This window comes from Dichotomopilus funicola (assembly GCF_033296635.1).
Source record: "Dichotomopilus funicola strain CBS 141.50 unplaced genomic scaffold C8A04scaffold_6, whole genome shotgun sequence".
NCBI lineage: Eukaryota > Fungi > Ascomycota > Sordariomycetes > Sordariales > Chaetomiaceae > Dichotomopilus > Dichotomopilus funicola.
In genome coordinates this window covers 266,801-282,130 of record NW_026944027.1, presented here as the reverse complement: position 1 = coordinate 282,130, position 15,330 = coordinate 266,801, and the positions used below count along the sequence as shown (strand labels likewise).

The following is a 15,330-nucleotide window of genomic DNA, read 5'->3' as shown; positions in this document are numbered from 1 at the left end:
CGGCCTGCAGTTCCCCGCTTGCCTCCCCATCGTACGGAGACCGCTGTCTGCCGTGCCACGAGCCGGGTCTCTTAACACCGCTGAGAAGGGTTCACATTGGAGCATCTTGTCCGACCTTGAGCGTCTTGTCGGGTGGCCTATCCCTGAGTCCCCGTCCGCTAGTCCCGAGTCCAGCCCGCTTCAACTCAGCCGATCTAAAAACCGCCGCTCTCTAAAAAAGGCGGGCAGTTGAGCGCGAAGCACCCGAGAACACTTGCGGAGGGTATTTGGACCTTGTACCCCGCAAGCCCCCGCCCAGCACGACAGGCCTCGCTCCCTCCGACGGGCTTGAATTAGTTCTTCTGACTCTCCGATGCAGAGTTAATCCCGCCGTCTCTTGACCCGCGATATTGTTGGGATCCCACTTTCTCGAGACTGGAGGAGTCTTGAACCACCTCCTCACGGCTGACACTATACCTTGCACCACCCGTCGATCCCGGTGACGACCATCGGTATTAACGCCCCTGGAAAACAATCTGGACGTCAATATCGGTTCTGCGAAGCGAAACATCCACGGAAACCTTCGCTGAAGTTGGACCATCGAGTGCAACTAAACGCGCCCCACCGGGGAGATCAAGAAGTCACGCATTCACCATCGACTCCATCAGCACCACGTCCTCCATGCGACTAACCGGCCACGGAGTGGACGATTCTTGGACGTCTTTCGGCCAGCGCCGGGGAATACCGGGGGCAACGCTGTCTGGTCTTGATATCACACGAGCTAGAATCGACTGCGGCGGTGTTGCGGATCCGGGCAGTTATCCATCTCCGCCCATGTCGGGCTCTCCGCCGCTCCCGGCCAAGACCAGTCATGGGGTTGCCGAACGAAGTGAGGGGGCGCATCAAACGACAACACGAGATGTGTACCGCGGCATCCCGACAACACGAAGCGACGAGAGAGCACATGCGGGTGCTGCGGGCGAGCCACCTTTGTTCCTTTCAGAGGCTTCGGAGCGAGGCTCATACGCATTCCCGCGATCTGACGGACCAGGCACGCGGTCTTTGCCTTATCCCCCAGCACTCGGGCAGGCCACGTCTCAACCAACCGCCTACATGTCGGGACCTGAAACCGGCGCGACAGCACACAACCAACCCGGGTCGCTCCCTCCACAGGCGTATCCTCCCACAGGACATCATGGCATTGGGGATGCTGTCCAAAGCACGACACCTAAACCTCAACGGAAAGCAAAAGGGCATGTGGCATCTGCTTGCGTGCCCTGCAAAAAAGCCCACTTACGGTTCGTCCTTGCGGCTACATCTGACTTCGAGTTCTGAAGAAAAAGAACGCTAACAATGTGTAGATGTGACGGTACGTGACCCCGACCCGCCTTTCGCCGATATTAAAAAACACGGCCCCAAAAAAGGCACAACCGGGCTAGAGTTGGCGCCATTGGCGCGGCGGCTCCGTTGTTGTGGGTTGCGGAATTAATTGACATCATATTGTTGAGCAATTCCGGGGCCGTTTAGGCGCGGCAATCAACGTTCGCCAAGCACAAGCGTGCAACGCCATCAGAACAACCCTGCACTCAATATGAGACGGCGCAATGATTTGAGTTGTCGTTGCACTGGGAACGGGGCCCGCCCGGACTGCGGGAACGGGAGAGAATGCTTCCCGAGTGGGCTGCATTCGTAATTCTCGAGTTCTTCCTTTTTTCCACCCACTTCTGGCTCGGTCTAGAAGCAGGGGCTATTACTGGCCCCCAACCCCCTTCACCCTCAAGACACCATTGCATCGGACCAGACGGCTCGCTACTGCAAGGCGGAAGTCTCATCCCACGGCAAGGCGGCCCGCTGTCTTTCGAGAACACTGCGATCTGTCCCTCCCGATGACGAATTGGCTAGCCTTGTCGACCTTCCTCGGTGTTATTTTTCCTTTTCCTTTTTCCCATGTGACGCACTACCAAGCGGATAATGTGTCATGGGACTCGCCTGCTCCCGCATCTGTGATAACCGAGAGCGGGGGTTATATCGGGATCACAGGACCCCCCCTGGCTTTTAATATCACTGCGCATTAAATACCCCTTCTGTTTTGTCTGTTTCCCATTCACTCTCTGGATGAGGTCAATGTTGTGGCCTCATTGCTGACCAGGAAACAGCGCAACGCCCATGCTCTCGATGTATCAGCACCAACAAGGAGGGAGCTTGTGTCGATGTGCAGCACAAGAAGCGTGGGCGGCCCCGTCTCCGAGATGATAGCCAAACAAAATACGAGGGCGCGAGGTTTGGAAGCACCGTGGATAGCATGAGGAGGCCGCTGTCGTCGTCGTACGGCCCAGGACCACCGCCGCCGGGTATGGTTTACGATGATCCTCTTCGTCGAATTCAATCGTACCGCGTGCTGAAATCTCAGCCAGCTGAAGCGACTGCGCCGAGGTTCCCCGAACGCGGGCTGGTGTCTGATACCAACGTGTTCTCCACCCCCTTGTCGATCGCAACGGCTAGAACACCCGAAGAGCCGGTTGCTTACCTGACGATCGGCCTCGAGTTTTCCAAGGCGTCGTCCTCCTTTCTCAGCGGCGTCGGTCGGACGTCGGTAGCAGGACTTGAGTTCACCCACGTGTTAACCCCTGAAGAGCGACCAAGGGCTACCAGGCTCCAACAGCAGGCGCAAGAGGAGCAAACTAGGAAGGACCCGGCTTATCTACCGCCAATATTCAGCGACCGGACCGACGCCGTGATTCAAAGCTTGGGTTTCTCGCCAGAAGAGGTGGCAAGACATCCCCTTCCTTGGCTCGACACGTTCGCATTCCTAGGAGATGACGGGCAGGTGCGGCAAGTCTCAGTCCGTGCGGGGCTGGCCTCGCAAAACTCGATTTACTTCGTCGTACTCTTGCTGAGCCGCGTCTCCCGGTCGTCGTATCCAACACCCTCGCCGAGTTTAAGAGAGATGAGCGGTTCCTTTGAGGTTGGGTTGCAATCGTACTCTCAACCCACCCCACTCTCGGCAACATTTGACTCGCGACAGCCACGGCTAAGCGACTCTGGCTATGATTCTAGGCAACCAGGGCCACCCCCAAGCGGGCCACTTAACATGCTGCCCACACGGAGCCCTGGTCTCTCATCCTCGACATATGGCGTTTCGCCGAATCGGCCTGAGTACCCCATTACGCCTAGGACCTACCAGACCCCCAGAACAGACGTCCACGCGGCAGCTCGCCCATCCCAAGCGGCAGACTACCAAATCTTGCCGCTCCCACGAATAAGGAGCCCGCCCGTAAGTGCTTCACAACATCCTGAGCCGCTCCAAGGACAACCGCAACTGCCGTCGCTACCACCACCGCCCCCATACCAGCCTCGGGAAGAGACCTCTCGCATGGGCATTGGTGGTCTACTTGAACATCCGGGGACGACAAGGAGTGCCTGATGGCAGTGGCAGGACGCGCCCACACACTCCACGTGACGAGTTATGTTGAAGGCAGGAGCGGAGTGGGAGAAGGGGAAGGGGACGAGGCCGATGCAGTTTATGGACCTGCCAGGTGCAGATTCAGGCGTTAGGGCTGGGATACCTGGCTTCATTTTGGCTTTTTTTCTTGTCGTTCCTGGGGAAGATGTTCCATCCAAGGGGTTGCATATTTTGGGATGATACCACCGTATGTCTTGGCACATAGTTGTTGTGTTTCGTGCATTTGTCGAGGAGTTATGTACGTATCTGAGGGGAAGGGCGTCGAATGATAAGATGATCGAATGAAGCCATGTCGGGGCACGCGGTTAGGGGGGCTCGGCGATGTTGGAAAAGCATACCAGTGGCGTTTTATGGTTTGGGGTTTATTATTTTTATACTTTCTTTTTTGTTTTAGGGGGTTTTTAGGTTTCGTGCTTACGCACCCGCTTCAATGCCGTATTATATTTTTGAAAGTATCATCGTTTCCGCGGCCTATTTCGATGATGGGCAAAGCACAGTGGTGCATGCTCGAATAGCACTAGCCAGCATGGTATGTACCATATGGTCGTTATTGTTGCTATTGCCATGCCAAACCATGCTCAGTGGCTCTCTCTACGTCCTTATCGACTAATGTTCACTTGTATACCCGGCTCTACTGGAACCCTGATGTTGACTTTGGCCTGGCGTGGTTAAAGCGTAAGGGATTTTTTTCTCCTTGCGCTGCACGTGTATAGTTTAGGCACGGGTGACTGAGACGATAGCCGTTGGGTTGATGTGTGTTACCGCTTTCTCGTTGGGGAAGAGGGGGACGAATAGGAAGAGAGAAAATGAACAAGTAGAAGTAGAAGAAGAAGAAGAAGACAAAGAAGAGAGAAAATAAAGAAGTACCGTAGAGGTGTGGGAAAAGATAAAGCATGGGGTAGATACCCAACGAAGGATGGAGATTGAATGCTTTTTGTAAGCCTCCCCCCCTTCCCGTTTTAGACGAGTGGACGTCAAGTTAAGGTTTGGGTGTCGTAGATATCCGTTTTGGGGGATAGGCAAGGGAAAGTTTGACCAACCGGGAACCACCTTAGCTGATTAACGTAGTGACCGGCCTCGGCAGAATGGCATATTGATGCGGTAGGCCTTGGCTGTCATCACCCCCCCTCCTCTCCTGCCATTTTCCGGGGAAGAGGTTGGTAATCTAAAGAGGTGTAATGTGGAGAAATGAAGTCAGATTAAACTGTGGGGAGTGGTTAAATGAAATCGATGGATTGCCTAGCTCGACCCGATCCCACGATGGGGCTGATTCGGTTCGAAGAGTGGGAGGGGAGGTGGCATTCCATTGGGCATCTGGTATAATAGTATAAAGGGAGGGGGGTTGGTATAGGTCTTACGGGCCGAGACGTACGTCATCTCATCACAACGAGGCGGACATGTATCTATGTCCATCACGGATTAGTCACGGACTACCACACACGAACAAACAAACAACCTGACAGAGTCGAGCCATCCGTAGATCTCACGGTTGAACTCCTGACATCTCCCCCATTCCTTCCACAACCTAATTCCTTAGCCAGCTGTTGTTCATCGGCGTGAGTGGGGAAGCCGTTGGTGTCGTGTAACGTTGTCAGACGGGAAGAGACGTGGCTCGCGTGGCTCGCGTGGCTCGCGTGAGCTGCGTCGGGGGTGTTCGGTGAGAACGAGATTGTATTAATGGCCGGGTCTTACATATCCATCCAGCCACCCATCGAGTGTTGGGGATATCGAAATCCGAAAGGGGCCAAAGAAACGTAAGCCCGGCACAGACCGCCAATCTCCCACCCCGCGGCAAGGAGATATCTGGACAGCCGGACTCGTGAGATGATTGAACCTCTCAACGGCTGCCAAGCCTTTTCGGAAAATAGAGAGTGGTGTTCCATTGGCGGTGGGGGCTAACTGGGAAGCGATTCGGAGATTTTTTGGGCTGCCGGCACCTGCGGGTCGGCAATCTCGGCGATCGGGTCGGAGATTTTTTCTCTCATTCATTTAAAAAAACAAAAGCGGTTGTTTGGCCAGAGATAATCTATAGGACTGCGAAGATTGGCTAGAACTTTTATATGACGTTGCCCGGTAAGAGAAACCCTGAGTATACCCTCCTTTTACCATACTTTGCACATGAAAGTGTGCTAGGAAAGAAAGGGAAAATTGAAGAAGACATGCAAGGGAGATATCGATGACCAGGGCTGCGTTGCAAGTAGCCCGGTCGAGAGACGAACCAGAGCCAATGAGGTAACGTTCACTCCCACTCGGGTGTTGTCCAAAGAGATGTAAGGTGGGAAAGTGGTATGTGAAATGAAAAGCATGCACATGCAGAGATGACAAAGACAAAAGATAAGAAGAAGAAGAAAACGCAGAAAGAAACGAAAAGGAAACTTCTGCCTCCCCCATCTCTACCCCTTTTCGCTCACAGCGTGCTGACAACGGCCGGAAAATCAAAGGATAGGAAAAAGAAAAAAAAAAAAAGTTGCCTGCCCTGATACCTCACACCAATGACTTCTCCAGTCACATTCCCATGAGCCCGCAACTACCGGTTTCCCTCTCCGCCTTCTTGGTCGTCCCCATCCTCAGCTTCATCCTGTCCGGAATGAGATGGACCGAACCCCATTGACACCCCACCCTGCAGTACATCCGTCCTGTTGGCTAAGTGAAGTGGCCGTCGTCGAGGCGGTCTCAATGGCAGCGTGGTCCTCGTCGGAGGTGTGGAAGGGCTCCCCTCGCTGGTTGGAACGGTCCTGGTTGGAACGGTCGGAGTTGAAGCAGCCAACAAGGAAAACGGCGACGAGCCAGATGATACCACAATGGAAGAGAGCGAGTAGTTCGGCCCCGACATGCTCTCCAGTTCCTCACCGAGTTTGTCCCGTTTTGGATGGGGTTCTTCCGCCATGTTGTCGTCATCGTCGTCGTTGTGTGGTCGTTTGACGCCGTGTAGGTAACTCCTGATCACATCGCCAGTCGACTCGGGGATATCGATGAGGTCTCTGAGCACGTCTTCTGGAGATGGCGGAGGCTGGTCGCCCTGTGATAGCTGAGATGACGGTTGCGAGGCAAGGAATGTGGTCAGCGAGTTGGCCGTGGCTTGTCGTGCCAATGAGTGTTCGGGGACGCCTCGCGAGGGCGAAGGACGGATTGACGATGAGGGGGAACGCCGGTCTACACTTCTTCCCCTGTGTCGTGTGTAAGTCGAGACCGATGTATGATAGATACACTAGAAAGCGAGTAGCTTACCTTTGGCTGAGTGAATCAAAGTTGACCTGGACTGACGAATTCCCCTCGCTCGCAGTTGGGTCCGGGCTGGAAACCCAGGGGATGTCTCGTGGGGAGTCGTTCGCCATGACTTGTTCGAGTTGCGTCGAGTAGAGTCGACTCGAGTTGAACCGGCTGTTGTGTTACCAGGTAAGTTGTGTTACGCGGTGGACGCTGCGCTTGGCCCTTATGCATGATCGATGCGGTCGTGATAGGAGACCAGCAGCCAGCAGACCGCAGAGTGGCCAGTGTCACATATTTAAAGAGATACTATGCAGTCGAGGCAAAAGTGTCACTAGACAGCAAAACTAGGGCGGGAAAAGACTTTTGCTCACCCAGGACTTGAGTGTGCCCCGCGTAGGAGCCCGTTCCAGCGGTCCGCCCGGGGCCGGGGGTGTGTGAAAGGAGGCAGGGGGGGTAGGGTATCCAGTGTGGTGACCTAACCGACAGGGCTGCAGGGAGCAAGTACACGGGTTGATCGGGAGAGTATGCAGGCAAGGACGGGAACGGCACGCTGCTTCGCTAGGTACTTCGAAAATGTAACTCAATCGCCACAAGCCATTGTGCCATCCCAACGCATCGCGCTAGTCCCGCAGGGGACGGAAAGGTACCGCGGGGTGTCGGTTGGTACGGACAGGCAATCGTTGGCCCGGGCGTGCCAACCGTTGGATGCATCAGCGCCGAGGCGACATGGTCACAGTGTGGGGGAAGATTGGGCGGGGGGGGGGGGGGGGGGGGGGGGGGGGGGGGTGTGGTATCGCGGCAGCGGGCGAAAGAACAGGGGCACAGTCCGGCATCTCGCCGTCTAGCCGCGCGGAAGCTTCGCCTCTCGGGCAGTGTGGCTTGGTTACGCAGAGAGGGGGACCGGTATCTGGAAGCCTGGGCCTGAAAACTCCAAACGGGAAATGCCCCGGGCTTGGTCTAAGTCGGGTGACGCTCAGTTTCGAAACTCGGCGCGCAAACCATCGCTCCAAGAGTCGAAGGACTAGAGACGGCCGGCGCCTTTGTCAGCTAGGTCTCTTTCTCAAGCTTGGCCTCGACCATTCTCCATGGCATTACAATTTTGTTGAGGTGGTCCTTGGGCGTCCTCAACTGTGCCGCAGCTGTAACGGGATGGATCGAGGTTTCGATATGCTAGCGGGCCATTCGAAACCCGTTGAAGAAAACGGGGCCGGTCATGGTGTCACGGCCCGGCGGAGTTGGACGAAAAAGCTTATTTTGCCGCGCCGAGAGGAGCGGCCTGATGGCAAAACCAGGCTCAAGCGAGGTGCAGGATTGCGGGTTGAAGAAACGAGAAAGAAGACGAGAAACCGTTCCGAAAACGAGTGGAACAGAAGCCCGGGCGGCCGGAGTCTCGTGTGGGCATCTGGAAGAACGCCCGGGCCACCCCCACTTCTCCAGAACAACGCCAAGACTTCAATTGCGCTACTCCTAAATCGGACATGTCAAGCCATGCTTCGCCATCGCTCCCGGCTTGGCACCTCCCGCAACGCGCAAACAGCCGACGGGGCTCAGGTGGAAGTCGCGATCTGCCCATGGATGCCTGGCCACACCTGAGTGGCCTTGCACTTTCTTTTCCCCCCCAACCTGAGTCCCCAACCATCGGCCAGGCTGAGATGTGCCACAGAGCGGCCGCCCATCAGTCAGCACGACGGGCAGGAACGCGTTCAAACTGACGAGTTTGAGACTGCCCCGCCCCGCCCGCCATTTTCTCTTCTTCCTGGCCCGACGTGGAAACGGCATGATGACTGATGCTATGGATGTGGATGCGCCCCGTGGCGCGAAGCGGAAAGCCGATGATTTGCTCGATGACACAGCTGGTCCTCGAAGGATCAAGGTATGCTATGAAGATATGAACAAGTCGTTCAACACTTGGGGTTGCATCCTGCTTCGGATTGCTAAGTCCGAGCTGCTTCCTAGGCACTCGATCAAGACGTCGTAAACAAGATTGCCGCGGGAGAAATCATCGTCGCTCCGGTCCATGCATTGAAGGAGTTGATTGAGAACGCCGTAGATGCTGGGTCCACGTCGCTCGAAGTCCTAGTCAAGGACGGCGGCCTCAAGCTACTGCAGATTACCGACAATGGCTCAGGCATCGATGTGCGTGCCCATCTCTCTCTCTCGCCCCCCTCGCCCTGTTCTTCGCCGGCCCCTTGCTTGTTGCACACCGCTCACCGAGAAAACAGAAAGAAGACCTACCAATCCTGTGTGAGCGATTTACGACGTCCAAATTGCAAAAGTTTGAGGACCTGCAGACCATAGCCACCTATGGTTTCCGCGGCGAAGCCTTGGCTAGCATTAGCCACATTGCCCACCTCACCGTGACCACCAAGACCCGCGAGTCCAACTGCGCTTGGCGGGCATACTATGACAGCGGCAAACTAGTTCCCGCCAAACCCGGCCAGTCGCCTGACCCGAAACCGGTGGCTGGTCGGCAAGGCACTCAGATCACTGTTGAGGACCTGTTCTACAACGTGCCTACCCGCCGACGGGCCTTCCGGTCTTCGTCAGACGAGTACAACAAGATCATCGACATGGTTGGACGGTACGCCGTCCACTGTTCCAACGTCGCATTTTCTTGCAAAAAGCACGGCGAGTCATCGACGAGCATTGCTGTGCAAGCGACCGCATCATGTGTTGATAGGATACGGCAAATTTACGGGGGCAGTGTTGCCAACGAGCTCACTGAGTTCTCCACATCCGACGACCGTTGGGCCTTCAAGGCAGAGGGGCTGGCGACCAACGCCAATTACAGCACTAAGCGGACCAACATCCTGTTGTTTATCAATCATCGATGTGTGGAGTCGTCCAACATCCGCAAAGCCATCGAGCAGACATACTCAGCCTTCCTACCCAAGGGTGGCCACCCCTTTGTGTACCTGAGTCTTGAGATCGACCCCCACCGAGTCGATGTCAACGTTCACCCCACCAAACGGGAAGTAAATTTCTTGAACGAAGATGAGATCATTCAGGCTATCTGCGAGCACATTCGCTCCAAGCTAGCTGAGGTGGACGCTAGTCGAACGTTCCTCACCCAGAGCCTGCTCCCAGGTGGCACATGGTCGGGGCCTTCTGCCCCTTCCGCGCAACCGTCAGCCACAACCCCCAGTTCTAAGACAAGTGGTGGAAATGCTCGAAAGACGCCAGCTAGGAACGAGAGTAACCTTGTTCGGACCGATACCAATCTGCGGAAGATCACAAGCATGCTGCCTCCTGCTGCGGTGGCCACCGGTGCAGCAAGCAAGGGTGGGCCATCGCCCGATACCCAAGCCGAGGCCGACGTGATTGAGTACGAGACGGTGGACCGAGTGGCCACAGCTTGCCGACTTAGCAGCGTCCGCGAACTGCGCGCTGAGGTGCGTGAGGAGATGCACGTTGAGCTGACCGAGATCTTCGCCAACCACACGTTTGTCGGGGTCGTGGATGAGCGCCGCCGTTTGGCCGCCATTCAGGGCGGCGTAAAGCTGTATTTAGTAGATTACGGCCATGTCTGCGCCGAGTACTTCTACCAGCTGGGCCTGACTGACTTTGGTAACTTTGGCGTCATCCGGTTCAGCCCACCACTGGATCTGCGGGAACTACTCAGCCTAGCCGCGCAGCAGGAAAAAGACGCCACCGCGGAAGCAAGCGCCACCGAGGGAGAAGAAGAAAGCGAAGAAGAGTTTGATGTAGAGGAAATCGTTGACCTAGTCGCTGAGCAGCTCATTGAGCGACGCGAGATGCTGCTCGAGTATTTCTCACTCGAAATCTCACCCACGGGCGAACTCATGAGCATCCCGCTGCTCGTCAAGGGGTATAACCCAGCCATCGTCAAACTCCCGCGCTTCCTCCTCCGGCTTGGCCCACACGTCAACTGGAAAGAAGAAAAGGGCTGTTTTGACACATTTCTCCGAGAACTGGCGGCGTTTTACGTGCCGGAGCAGTTACCCGCTACCGTTCGCAATGGGGAAGGGGAAGGGGAAAACGGTGACGCAGAGGCAGAGGCAGAGAAAAGCGGAGAAGAAGCTGCATCATCAACACCGGATATTGACGACGAGATCAAGGCCCGCCGAAGTCATGTCCGTAGAGCGGTTGAGCATGTGCTCTTTCCGGCCTTCAAGTCGAGGCTGGTGGCTACGAAATCGCTGATGCAGGGTGGGATCTTGGAGGCGGCCAACCTCAAGGGGCTGTACCGTGTCTTTGAGCGGTGTTGATATGTTGTTGTAAAAAGTAATAAGATCTCTTCGCTTAGGAAGCGGAGATAGTTAGATGGCGAATGTATCTAGACATGCTGTAGCTAAGGGAGCTAGCACACAACATTGCTGCAATGTAATATGAAGTTGGTAAATAAAGAGTCCAGCAGAGAGGAAGAAGATCGATCACGGGTATCAGCATGCCAAAGAGGAAGCCATAGCGAAACTATGCGTTAGCAGAGGAGTAAGACAACCTCATGGCACGAGAACAGGCAGGGTTATACTGTACATTTATTTCTTCTTCCCAATGTTATTTACTATTACACTGCACCGCCAAGCTCACCAAAAATGCCTACATATATATATCCCTTTGTATTCCCACCTCTGGCCTCCTGGGCTAATACACAAACAAGTCCTCACACCTGTAACAAAATGCCACTCTTCCTCAACCCCCCACTGCCGAGAACCACCAAACTTCAGACAGAAACCATCCGACCTATCACACCAACCGACCCGAACCGAACAAGAGATCCATCCGAACTATCCTCGAGCACACCCCGGCGCTCGGCGCTCGGCAAGATTTCGAACGGATCGTTGGTTAACCAGCCCCAAAAAATACAATACCTAAACACCAAAAACAAAGAAGAAAAAGAAGGCGAAAAGCGCTTCGCTGGGGGTTGAAAGAAATTGTAATGGTTGAGACGAGAATAACACCTTCCTTGAAACCCATCCCATCGTTCATGGTTTTTTGTTTCCTCGCCCTGTTTGTGCTCATGCTCATGCTCATGCTCATGCTCGTGACCAGTCGTTAAGCAGCGCCTTTCAATGTCAACTTCCCTTTTCCTCAACCGGACTCGTAATATCAAGTGATATCAAGAAAGCTCCGTGCAAATAAACCCAAAATCAAACCGCCATCCGTTTCACGAGCCAGCCAACCAGCCGGCCAACCATCCCGCCATTCTTTAACCCCCTTTTCTTTTTGCGGTTCACCAGAAAATCAAGAGAACTGGGGAATAGTGGGGAAAAGTAAAGTCGAAATGCAACGAGAAAATAAAAGCTGAATAAAAACTACGCTGCCTCCAATTCCCATCCCAGCCCAGCCTCATTTACCGTCCGCCGAATGCCGGAAATAGAGAGAGAGTGTGCGAAAAGGAGAAACGAAGCAAGACAGAAAACAAAGCAGATCACCGCCTAAAGACCATTCCGAAAGACCAAGCAAAAGACTGGGTAAAAACGTAAGCATTACATAAACTCTCATTAACAACGACCATCTCCAATGCATCGGTGAACCCCCCATTCTCGAACCAGCTCCGAAGCATTCCTTCCAGCTGTTAATGCTCAACGATCTCAAATGAGCATGGAATTCCAGGCCGATCACCGATTGTGACCAGGCCAGTCGGTACTCTCCGCACCGACAAGGGAGACGCATGTATGTCTCGTTTAAGCGCCCCGGAATCCCCCCGGAGGCGGCGGCATCATCCCACGCCTATCCATTCCACCCATCCGCTCCAGCCTCTCAAAAGGGCTAGGCAAGCCACCAAAGCCACCTCCCATAGCACCATGTCCCGGACCTGGGCCGAGCCCCGGATTCGGGCCGCCTTGTGGGCCGTCAGGGCCTGGGAATCCACTACCACCACCAACCATGCCGGGAGGAGGCATGAAACCAGGCGGCGGGCCTCCAAAGAATCCGGGAGGAGGCTGCATCGAGCGCGGAGGACCGGGCGGGGGACCGCCCATACCATCGGGTGGTGGGGGGCCGCCGGCATGGGGAGGAGGGGGTCCCGGTGGGAAGTTGCCAGGTCCGCTATGGCCGTGTGGAGGCGGAAAGTTGGGCGGGAACATGCCCGGCATAGGCATATTGCGGGGACCGTTGTTCATCAGCCCAGGGGGGGGGATCATGGGTCGCTGAGGGGGCATTTGACCACCTCCGGCACTAGGGTTGACTCCGCCCGTGTGGAAGGGGGGCATCTGGTGTTCGAGACCTGGCGGAGGAGGGCGCTGTAAAATCTGGGTCGGCTGCATAGGCGGGCGGGCCTCGATATCGCCTGGGTGGAACTGGTTCTCTTCGAGGAAGCCGGGGGGAGCGCCGCGCATCTGTTGGCGCTGGGACGCGCTCCGCTCGCGGGGGTAATCTTGCTCGCGGTCGCGTACGTTAGCGAGCGAGGCCTGCTTGGTTGGTTGGGGCATGCGCATGAGGTGGTGTTGCTCGGCGCGTTGCTGGTCGGGTGATTCGCGTTGGCCTTGCATGAGGCCCACCAGAAACTCTCGGTTGCGGTTCACGGCAACCATATTCTGTTGCTCGGAACGCGTGCTCGACTGGCTAGGCATGAGGTGGCGCTGGGCCAAGAGATCCTGCAAAGCCTGCTCCGGCCGGGTTGCGGGCGGAGGCGGCATAGGGAGACCAGCTGGACGGGGAGAAATCATGTCGTGGATAGAATGTTGCGAGCCTCGCATGCGTAGATCGTCACGCCTTTCGCCACCGTTGTTCCCGTTGCCATACTGTTGGAATGGCTCGGGAGAGGCGACAGCACTCTTCTGCTGTTGCTGGAACCCTTGGAAAGGCGACGTTTCCGGGAACCTGTCGGGGGGTGTCTGCGCCGGGGGCGCGCCCGATTGCAGGGCCGGTCCAAACCCGGATCGCTGGAGTTTTTGGATGAGGAGAGCAAATGCTTCCTTATCAGCATCGCTCTGCTGGGTGGGTGCAGGGCCAGAGCTTGTTTGCGCCACAGCTGCGGGTGTTGGAGGCTCCGTTCGGGCCTTGGTTTCCTCCTGAGGTGCCAGGAAGGCCATGAACCGCGAGGATTTTCCTGCCTTGGGTTTTGCGGCGTCCTTGGCCTCGGCAGTGGGAGTGCCAGCGTCAATACCCGAGTTCCCATAAGCGGCAAAGAACTTGTCCGGGCCCGACTCAACGGCAGGCGCCGAGACAACCTTGTGCTCCTCAGCAATCGCTGGAGCCAACGGCTGGTCAAATGCTCCGCCCCCGCTGCTAGCCTTCTCCTCCGGCTTCGGGGCACCGCCCGACCTGCCCGCCTTCATGCTATCCAGGAATTTCTTCAAATCGTCTTCGGTGTGGCTCTGAGTCTTTTCTTCCAGAGGCTCGTCCAGCCACTCGGGGTCGTTCTCGACACGTGCATGACGATCGCGATCCCACCTCCGATCATAACCCTTGTCATTCCGGTCCCCATATCTGTCGTTCGGCTTATCTTCCGGGTCTCGATCACGCCAACTCTTGGCCCTATCGATTCGCTCACGCTGGGACAGAGGAGGGGCGGCCTCCGAGCTACTACCAGTGGCATTATCCCTAAACCAAGACTCCGTCTTGCCCCGAGGAAGCCCATTGCGGCGTGGTGTCTCGGGCTCATCACCCTCTTGGTCTCGCGGACGGTGCTCAAAGTTGCGGCTGCGACGTTCTCCTCCCTCTCGGTCATCACGCTCACGCGTACGTCGAGTGTCGTCCCGCGGGGCAAAGCGATCATTGCCCACACCTCCCATACGTCCATGGAAACGCTCGGCGCCTTCGTGACCAAAGCTCTTACGTGGTTTCACGGTACTCCAGCCTTCGTTGTCCTGGTCCTGGTCGGTGCGGCGGCGGAAGCCATTGTTGCGACCCTCTCTTGTGTCTCTGCTGAATCTATCGGCGGGGTTTTCCGAGTCGCCGGTACGGTTGCGGAAGTTGAAGCGGTCGTTGCGCTCGGTGTCTCTAAATCCCTTCTCGGCTTCGCCATTTCGGGGGCCACGCATTGATGTGGCAGATGCCGATGCGAAGCTGGTTCGTGGGGGCCCAAGAATGATCTCGTCCGGGTCTGTAAAATACCAGTCAGTCAAATCAGGTACATGGGACGATGAAGGGCCAGCCAGCTAAGCTGCCGGGCAGGGCAGTGTACATACTCGCAGAGTTTCTAGACCCATTGCGGTCGTGAGTGGGGCGTTTGTTGTCCTGAGTTAGCAGCGCCCCGCCATCGCCAGGTTTGTGGCGGTCGCCAGCGGCCTTCTGTTGGTTCCGGAAGGTCTCCGGGGGTGGTCTAGAAAGAAGTCAAATGTTAGCAATCGAGCACACATGGAAGTAAGAATGGACTGGCCAGTGCTAGGGTGGCATGAAGGAGTGAGCCCAAGAACAATAGGAAGACATACCCCATCCACTCCTCAGCAGGAGGAAGGTTTGGAGGCTTCACGCATAGCGGCGAGTCGCGCAGGTGCAGTAGGAACTCTGCTGAGTACCGTTCCGACATGGTCTCAGATATTTGGTGGGTCAACGAGCATCCGCTCAAAGATTGTTGTGAGAGGCCGCCGGCATGCGATGCGCCGGGGTCTGGGTCCGGCACACGGGGAAAGAAGCGACGGGGATGTGGTATGCGGTATGGTGTGCAGGGTGCGGGCTGCAGGCGTGGCTTGCGAGATGTCTTGGGATGTGGGATGTAGGATCTGGGATCTGGAATGTGGAAGGCTGATGTAGGTCGCGAGATGGTATGT

The 15,330-nt window shown here is 56.1% G+C and overlaps 4 protein-coding genes across 4 annotated transcripts; 2 read left to right on the top strand and 2 right to left on the bottom strand.

Moving 5' to 3' along the window:
• Positions 1 to 660: 660 nt before the first annotated feature.
• Positions 661 to 3,403, top strand: C8A04DRAFT_9500 (uncharacterized protein; the record flags this gene model as incomplete). The annotated part of the gene is made up of 2 exons (XM_062785507.1): positions 661 to 1,277; positions 2,164 to 3,403. The coding sequence occupies 2 exons, from the start codon at positions 661 to 663 to the stop codon at positions 3,401 to 3,403; spliced, it is 1,857 nt and encodes a 618-aa protein (XP_062640140.1).
• Positions 3,404 to 5,969: 2,566 nt separating this feature from the next.
• C8A04DRAFT_25336 (uncharacterized protein) lies at positions 5,970 to 6,777 on the bottom strand (the record flags this gene model as incomplete). The annotated part of the gene is made up of 2 exons (XM_062779519.1): positions 5,970 to 6,609; positions 6,671 to 6,777. 2 exons carry the CDS (start codon positions 6,775 to 6,777, stop codon positions 5,970 to 5,972), a joined length of 747 nt encoding a protein of 248 aa, XP_062640139.1.
• Positions 6,778 to 8,432: 1,655 nt separating this feature from the next.
• C8A04DRAFT_34663 (DNA mismatch repair protein Mlh1) lies at positions 8,433 to 10,881 on the top strand (the record flags this gene model as incomplete). The annotated part of the gene is made up of 3 exons (XM_062782909.1): positions 8,433 to 8,525; positions 8,609 to 8,788; positions 8,875 to 10,881. 3 exons carry the CDS (start codon positions 8,433 to 8,435, stop codon positions 10,879 to 10,881), a joined length of 2,280 nt encoding a protein of 759 aa, XP_062640138.1.
• A 1,419-nt stretch (positions 10,882 to 12,300) lies between these two features.
• On the bottom strand, positions 12,301 to 15,089 carry C8A04DRAFT_9559 (uncharacterized protein; the record flags this gene model as incomplete). The annotated part of the gene is made up of 3 exons (XM_062785531.1): positions 12,301 to 14,663; positions 14,749 to 14,882; positions 14,992 to 15,089. The coding sequence occupies 3 exons, from the start codon at positions 15,087 to 15,089 to the stop codon at positions 12,301 to 12,303; spliced, it is 2,595 nt and encodes an 864-aa protein (XP_062640137.1).
• Between the last annotated feature and the right edge of the window lie 241 nt (positions 15,090 to 15,330).